Genomic DNA, 9073 nt, shown 5'->3' on the forward strand with positions numbered 1-9073 from the left:
TGGATTAGAACCAAACTCCAGTGTCATTAGCGCAACGCTTACTGGGATGATTTTGCTTAGGTTCATATGAGAAGAAACCATACGTGAGGATTTGAACATGTCAGTGTGTATTTTTATACATCTACATTTCTAATCATCACCACCTTTTATCTAATTCATGCTTAGAAATCATTGCTTCCATTGTTATTTTTGCTGTAATACAGCTCAGAATCTTATTTTTCCCTTTGGTAGAAATGTCATAAATTGCTTGGCAAGAGTCTGGTGGTGGCATCTGCTAGCTACTTAATGGAACACTTTAAGCTCTTTCACTCCTTCATGCGGCTGGGTTCTAGGTTTAAACTGTGATTTAAAAACATGTAAATCTCTCAGGACTAAAATCAGAAATGTCCTGAGACACACAAGAAGGGGAAAATAGCAGAAATCACGCATAATACACTTGGCTCAATAAAGCTTTTTTTTAACTGCTCTACAATTTCAATTTGAAAGGTTCTGTTTCAAAAGTAGAACCTTATCTTTTACCCTCACACGCACGCACATGCTTTTGTGTGTGTGTGTGTGTGTGTGTGTGTGTGTGTGTGTGTGTGTGTGAATACCACCAGAGGGCACAGTAGTTCTTACGCTACAGACTAACCAACTTACTGCACACTTTTGAACAGAGTCCCTACATCTAACAGCATGAAGAACTTGCTTTGGAGCTACTGTTCAAATCAACGGTGTGGCCTAGCATGCAATGTTCCAGTTGTTCCTCTACAGCTAAAACCTGCTTAACAGCTTCTTCAAAGGCCACTGTCACATTGGTATCATCTTTGGCACTTGTTTCTAGATAAGGATAATTTCCATTCTCCATGCACCAGGCTTTTGCCTCCTCAGTCGTCACTTGCCTATCCTCTTTGTCTACCTTGTTACCCAGAACCACAAAGGGGAAATGCTCCGGCTCCTTTACATCCGCATAGTAAATGAATTCTTTTTGCCAGTTACCAAGGTTCTCGAAACTCTGCCAGTCATCCACACTGAACGTCAGCAGGCAGCAATCTGCTCCCCGGTAGAATGGTGTTCTAAGGCTCTTGAAACGCTCCTGCCCTGCAGTGTCCCAGATCTGAAGTGTCACAAAGCGTCCATCTACCTCCAGATCTCGATTTAAGAACTCTACCCCAATGGTGTGAAAAGCCTGGGAGTCGAACTTGTTGGTCACATAACGGTTCATAAGTGAGCTTTTCCCAACTCCACCATCACCCAAGAGGATGACCTTTAGGAGAAGGGATTTCCCACTCATTGTTGCAGCACCAAACAGGGAGAAGTTTGCAAACAAAAGAACCTGAAAATACATGAAAGGGTAGGAAGGAAAATAGTTAAACCTGAGACAAATCTACCTCATAGAAATTTCCCCTGAATTATAAGGCCCCTGATAATGATCTTACATGATCACTACTAAATTTAAAAAAGGGAAAGGAAGAAACCTCTGTTGACAAAATAGGGAAACCTGGCCTAATTTTTTGAGGCTTCTTACCTGGGCAAGGGATGGCTGAAAGCCATGAGTAAGCCAACTCATAGATGGCTCCATAATTTGTTCAGGTGTGACACTGTTCTAGGGGAGAGAACCTAGGACAGGTGTGCCACTCAAACGCGTGAGCATATTAGCTTCTAAACGAGATACAAATGCAAAACTTATTTGAGGTTTTAATGTTTGCTTCTTGGGGACCTAACTGTAATTGGAAGGTATATAAGCTGTATTCTTGATTCTCTCAGTCAAGACCTGGGTAGCAATTAGACTGGACCCATATTCTTGGAAAAGAGAAAAAAATCAACTTTCTCTAAGTATTTCCTCCCATTATACTTGCATTGAGATGGATACTCTAATATTTCATATTTTTTCTTCATGGTACAATGACACTTAAGTTTATGACAGTTGACTAGTATCAATGTAACAGGTATTATCCGAAAAAGCACCTTATGGTATTCTTGAATTTAGTTTTTATTATCACAAAACCAATATATGAAAAATTATGATAAAATCTAAAGCACCAATAATCATCATGTAGCATTTTTCTTTTACCTACATACAATATTTATACATGGGCAACTTAGAATACATGTTAAAATAAAATATTCTGTTAGGTATTGTCACATTGGGTCTATGCTGGAAACTCAACAATGCTGATATTAATTGGGTAAAGTAATATTTATTATGCAAGAGCCTCAAAAGAAGGAAACCTAAATACTGATCAAAGAAGTGCATGCAAAAGAAATTCTAACAGCAATACACTTAAAAGGTCATTCAAAACCGTAATAGTCCTTAACATTATTTTGGAATTATTTTTAAAATTATAGTCACTTTAACAGAAGAAAATGTAAAATATCAAAATTCATAGCGTGAGCTCATGAAATACTTACCCAGCTGGGTTTTTCACAATTTCAGCCTTCTCCTTTGTCCTTCTTGTTGATTTATTCTTTTATTAGGGTTCTAAAATCAGAACGGGGAGCAAATTTTTAATAATATATAATGAAATGGAAATGAGTCTATAGAAAAAAATATATTCAATTCAGGGAGAAATCCCATAGCAATCTCAAGTAACCTGTGGGGAATCCTCACAAACACACTTAAAAGTTCAAACTGTTACAGGTGTTTAACATGATCATTATCTAAATGTGTAACTTCAATTTACCCTAATCTGACTGTACTCTGTGTGGTTTTTTTTTTTTAAAAAAAACTGTTTTGTGTTGTCTTTCGGCTGAATGCTCTATTCAATGTAAAAGTAAATAAAAGCAAATAGGTGATATTCCAAGAAGTAAAATTTGGTAGCGTGAAAGCAGAGAAGTTTAAGATAAATCAGAGGCGACTTTCCTTCCCTTTATACCTACCAATAGTCCCACTTCAAAAACCACCAGTGCACCCACCCATCTGCCTTGAGGCAGCCTGCAATTGATTCTCATAATCAGAGGAGAAACCATTAATATGTTTATGGACTTATACTTTCTTAGCTAATTATTTGATTCATAGTTGATGGTATCAGTCTTGAAACCAAGGTTTTGGTTGGTTGGTTTGGAGACAAGTTCTCTCTATATAGCCCAAGATGGTCTGGAGCTCACAATGTAGCTTGAGATGGCCTGATTCTTCTGCCTCAATACTCCTGAGTGATGAGATTACAGGTATTCACAATCATGCCTTACTTGAACACAGGTTTTAATATTTAGCTGTCCTTACTACAAACACATTCGCTTAATATTAATAGTTAATTTGGCATATATTTATGAAGCAAAAACTAAAATAGTGGTCCAAAAAGACAAATAATTCCTATGCTTGTTAAGTATGTTTGTTGAGGGATAAAGAAGCTGTTTAAAAAAACAGCTCAGTTGTTTAATTATCTTATGTTGTTTTGCAAAGCTAATCAGGTATTTGTTGACTATCTAAATCAGTAGCTAAAATGGAAGCCTCATCTCCTAAATTGCTAAGCTTTATCCTCCTTCTTAGGCTAAATCTACTCTGTAGAATCTTAAATTTTCTACCATTTCTGTTTGCTTGATTTTTGTCCACACTTTTCTGCTTTCAAATTTCTGTCTTTTTGGAACTATAGCTCACGTGACAAATATTTCTTGAAATTATGGTGAACCAGATTTGTTAGCACAGTTTTTTATTCTCCTTTTTGTTTGGCTTTGCTTTTGATAAGCTGGAGAAGGCCAAAGGACCTCAGTGGGCTAGGAAAGTCTTCTACCACTGATCTATGGTAACACTTCATACTTTATTTTTAATGTTAGTCTGCAATATAATTTCACAGTTCAAAACTCTTCAACTCTCATTTTTAAAAGCAACATAAGGAATTAAAAATTTGCATAAACTGTTATAAATGGTAGATACCAAACAAATTTCCTTAAGTATCTAGAAAACAGATGTTAACGCCATTATAACTCACTAACTCATTTTCCTAGCTGTGGATAAACTCTTTAGATAGGCCAAAACCACAGTGAATATGGAAACTAAATGCCCAGCTCCAGGAATAATGATGAGTATTAATGACAATCTGAGAATTCTCTAGTTCGTAATGTGCACACATAGTTCTAGGTACATAAACTATATGGTATGGGGAAAAGAGGCAAAATAAGGTCCTCCTTGCTGTTATACCATTCCTTTGTTTTGTGGAGTTATTAGTTCCTCCTTGTTCTTTAGCGTGGAACATCTGCATGTTGCATAGAGTCTGTGTGTTTAAGGGGTCTTCAGGATCTTCTGGTATAACCCTTCTACTGATGTTTGAGAAAGAATTGAGTACCTACCATGTGCTGTACCATTACCAAGGGGATATTCTACACCAGTGATTATCAACCTTCCTAATGCTGCAACCTTTGAATATAGTTCCTCACGTTGGGGTGACCCCTCCAATGCCCAATTGTTTTTTTTTATTTGCCCAATTGTTTGGTTGCTACTTCATAACTGTAATTTTGCTACTATTTTGCTACTATCGTAATGTAAATACCTGATATATGCTATATGACCCCTTGAAAGGATCATTTGACCCCCAAAGGGGTTACAACCCACAGGTTGAGAACTGCCACTCCACAGCTCCACATTCTCCCCCATTTTCAATGCCCATTTATTTGCTAAAGATAGAAAGAGACACAGTTTAGGCTGGTTTTCTTGCCCTTAGTCATGATATCCTGCTGACTTGGCTTCAAATGCCCATTCTGACTCCTCTACTTCTAACTCCATGTTAAAAATTAGAATCCTGCTGTGTTGCCCAGGCTGGCGTCAGGATCGGGGTCTTAGACAATTTGGTAGACTATTTGAATGCACTGAGTTTGACTCTCCGCACCATATAAAACCAGGCATGGTGACAGATATGTATAACTATAGCACTCAGGAAGTGGATGCAGGAAGATCAGAAGTTCAAGATCATACTCAGCTACAAGAGTTCAAGTCCATTCAGGGACAATAGGATTTGCAGAGAGGAGTGAATGCTTGACAGGTATAGAAAAGAGATAAGGGTGTGCTGGATGTGAGAAAAATCAGAATGCATTCTAGAGCTGTAGAAATAGTCAATGATCAAATTTAATAAAAATTATTTGGGAATTTTGAAAAGGAAAATAAAATATTTTCCACTAGTCCTTTATAGTAAAAAAAAAACAGAATATGAAAGTCCCCAGCACACAGAAATGGTTAATATTTAAGGAAATGGAAGCAATTATAACCCTTCAATCATTACATATTATATATTTGTATAAAATGATCATATTATGCCCCCAAAATAGTCCACCTTTTATGTCTCGATAAAACAAGTTATTATTTGCAGTTGATATTATCACACTGCTTGATGTTGTTAACGGACTTCTTTAAAAAAAATGTCTTTCCTTCACAACTGATTTAAAGGTCCTCTGCTTGTGTGTATTTTTGAAGCCTCTTCAGTATGTGGTCCCAGAATACATCATAGAAATAAGCAATAAATATTTATGATTTAACATATTAGGTAGGTACCCAGAACTAATGCCTTGGAATTTATGACAACAATCCATCCACGATCCTGTAGGACATCCAAAGGTTATCACATACAATGTAACTAAAAATACAAATTATGAATTTATCTGGATTCCTTTCTAAACAGGACTTAACAAATTCCACCTGTTGAAAGTCCATGGAAGCTTTCCATTTCCCTATTGCTACACTCACATCTTAAAATATATATTTCCTACATTATCTCTATTCCTACCAAAACAAGAGGAGAATAATGATATCCACTTTGTTTTCAGTGGATGCTGTCATCCCTGTTATTATGTTCGAAGGTGAGGATAATTTATGTTAGTGCATATTCAAATTGAAAAGAGCCATGACAGTATAAAAATCAATTAAATCAAATCCCCTCCCCCAGGAAAAGCCAAATTTGGCCAAACATAGAAAGGAGAAAGCATTAAGCAAAGAGAGGACTTCTTGATAACAACAAATATATCTAACGTGAAGGTGAAATTCAGTGTGGTTCCCATATTATGCTAGATCTGAACCGAATATTCATTTTTCTTTTCTTTCTTTTTATTTTTAATCCCTGGGAATCAAACCTAGGGCACTGTGCCTTAAACACTAATCTACACCTCCAGTCCTTGGACCATAATATTTATTCTAATTTTGGTTCCATTCAGAGAAATAGCTGGCTTTGACTTAAATGTTGTCTTGAATAACAAGATGAATCAGGAATTCATAAAGCCAGTATTCTTAGCTCCCTATTCTTCAGTGTAGTTGAGATCTTTTGAATCAGCTATGTTTGCACCCACACAGCCTTCTTAAGATTACGGTATTTAGTTGGGGGTGCTTGAGATTGGGAGCAGAGAGAATAAAGCAAGGAAAGGTTGAATCTTTTAAAATAACGCATTTTATTATGATGATGGCAGCACCAGCTCATTTTCCATGGGGTAGAAAGACGCTCACAATCAGTAGCGCAGGTTGTTTAGGAGCAAGTCTTGACAGGGGTGTGTACTGCAGGGCTTGGTGGGGGAAGAAGGGGGGGCAGACAATGGCTGAGAGTGGTATTCACGGGGGAGGGAACATGCTTGGAGCTATGAGGAAAGCCCATCTTGTGGAGACATGCTGATTAGGGCTATTCAGTTGGCTGTTGAATCCTGAAATATTATTCAGAAATACTGCACCAGAGAAATGGGTGTGGCTTTTTTTAATGTATGTGAAAATCAACACAAGAAAGAAATGATTGATCTTTGAGACCCTCTAATTTAAATGGTGTAGGTTGGTTGCTTCCCATACAACCTGATGCTGAAAAGGGGGCTTGTTTTACGGCGGGGAAGCCCTGTGACGCACTCAATTTACTTTGCAGAGTTCAGTTATCAGCTACACCCATGCTACAAAGTCTAGATGCCATAGCTGTCTGCCACCGAAATGCTATTCCTAACTTCATGCTGGCATTTACATCATATATGCAGCCAAGTGTTCAGCGTGGAAATGCATGTCTAATCTTTCATTCCTCATAACAGTTCTGGGCCAATAAGCCCAAAGACATACTTGATAGGAACTTGGCACTGTCCCCAGGCCACGTCTTCCTTAATAGGGTGCCTGGAAGTAAAGGTTTTCAGGACACTAATAAAAGGTCCTTAGGAGACCAGGAATGCTGGCATAGCCACAAGGGGAACACTGCTTCAGTATTGGGAACTTAGAAAGTGAAACGTCACGCATAGTCCCAACTACCTCAGACCCAGGTCCTCTCACCTCATCCCCAGCTCCTAGAGCCAGTGGACTGTGGCGCATGCGCAGTGAACCACACCCGCTCCCCACGGAGCCCTGCGCCTCTCTGCCCCGCTCTGGTAGCCACTCCAGATTACTCAGCAACGCCCCCCTCCACCGTCCCCTACCTCCGACTACAATCTCGGCAGCTTCTAGGCCCCTTGACTGAGGGGCCAGTGGCCCCGGCGATGACCTAAGTTGCCCTTTCTCCCTCTTCCCCACAGGCCCCCCACCTCCTGGCCTCCCGGGTCCAGCAGCCCTCGCCCCCTCTTCCTATCCCCATGCAGACACCTTACCCAACACAATGGGAAGGAGAAAGGACAGGGCTACCGATGCCGGGCAGTTCAGTTCTGCGCGCCTCTAGCCTGGCTCCTCAGCGACCAGGTCACAGCTCGCGCTGTCGCCTCGTCCTCAATGGGGCAGCAAGTGCAGCTTGGACCTTGGTGGCCTGACAGCTGCCGCTCGCTCCCGCCGCTGCAGCCGCGCAGCGTCTTCTCGCGCCCGCGCCCGCCAGGGGAGGGGGCGGGGCCCGCGCCGCCTCCCCGTGCCCCCTTCTTGACGCTGGGGACCCACTGTAGCAGCCTCCTGTAGGCTCTTGTGGAGAGTGTTCCCTGGCTGTCTTGCACTTCCTTCTCTTCCTTCATGCTCAGTTATCCAACCCGGATCTCCCTCATCTTTCTTCCCCTCCCAGCTGATTAGAAGCCACGGTGACAATGGACCATCAAATAACTGCTCTCGCAGCTTAGCATCTCTTTTGCCTAGGGCCTAAAGTCTCAGGCAGAGCTAGCTATAGCCTCATTTCCTGCATGACTCTTCTATTTCCCTCACTTACCAAAGGAACACACCGTTAACAAACGGTGTTCTTTTTGTATCTGCGTGTTCTATTTTGTTTTCGTGCCTAGAGGTTAGTACATATACCTTGCTTCAAATAGTTCAGGAAAACACATGAAAACAACACTTTAGTAGGCCCTGTTGGTACCTATTGCTCAAGAAATTCCTATGACGCTTCAAAAGAAAAGCATGATATCTGTAACTCGGTCACAGAAAAGACATAGCCCTTTATGCCTCGTTATCAATTACTGTTCCAGAGAATCACAGACAGCAGTACTCGAGGTTCCAGGAACTATTACAAGGGTAGAATTCAATGTTCTAAATAATCCCAGCCACCCTATAGGCCCTCCTGATTTCCTGTGGCCCTCTGATATCTTTGGCTACTTTATGATTAACCCACCTCTCTTCGGCCTCAAAAACCAAAGGAAGGCAAAACTATTCAAGTAATTTACCCTGCGTTCCATCTATTTTTCAGTTATATTCATGTCTTAAGCGTCACTGCCTTCTGAACACCCATTCGTCCAGAAATGGTATGGCACTGCCCTCTCCCACCGTGTGTTCCTCACACGCACCATCTCTCCATCCCACCGTGTGTTTCCCACACGCACCATCTCTCCATTCCACCGTGTGTTTCCCACAAGCACCATCTCTCTATCCCACCGTGTGTTCCTCACACGCACCATCTCTCCATCCCACCGTGTATTTCCCACACGCACCATCTCTCCATTCCACCGTGTGTTTCCCACAAGCACCATCTCTCTATCCCACCGTGTGTTCCTCACACGCACCATCCCTCCATCCCACTATATGCTCCTCACAAGCACATCTCTCCATCCCACTATATGCTCCTCACACGCACCATCTCTCCATCCCACCGTATGCTCCTCACACGCACATCTCTCCATCCCACCGTATGCTCCTCACACGCACATCTCTCCATCCCACCGTGTGTTCCTCACACGCACCATCTCTCCATCCCACCGTGTGTTCCTCACACGCACCATCTCTCTATCTATGCCACTGTCTCCCTATCTC

At 41.2% G+C, this 9073-nt stretch overlaps 1 protein-coding gene across 1 annotated transcript; it reads right to left on the reverse strand.

The window, feature by feature from the left end:
- Positions 1-667: 667 nt before the first annotated feature.
- Positions 668-7636, reverse strand: LOC121437231 (ras-related protein Rab-9B-like). The gene is made up of 3 exons (XM_041637096.1): positions 7504-7636; positions 2392-2461; positions 668-1315 (listed from the first exon to the last, which is right to left on the reverse strand). The coding sequence occupies exon 3, from the start codon at positions 1271-1273 to the stop codon at positions 668-670; it is 606 nt and encodes a 201-aa protein (XP_041493030.1). The 5' UTR covers positions 1274-1315; positions 2392-2461; positions 7504-7636.
- Positions 7637-9073: the final 1437 nt, after the last annotated feature.

Source organism: Microtus oregoni, unplaced genomic scaffold (genome assembly GCF_018167655.1).
Source record: "Microtus oregoni isolate MIOR12 unplaced genomic scaffold, Mior012 000050F_ref0000143, whole genome shotgun sequence".
Lineage (NCBI taxonomy): Eukaryota > Metazoa > Chordata > Mammalia > Rodentia > Cricetidae > Microtus > Microtus oregoni.

Excerpts from the sequence above, each read along its gene's own strand:
- LOC121437231 (XM_041637096.1), bottom strand. The coding sequence starts at position 1,273 with ATGAGTGGGAAATCCCTTCTCCTAAAGGTCATCCTCTTGGGTGATGGT.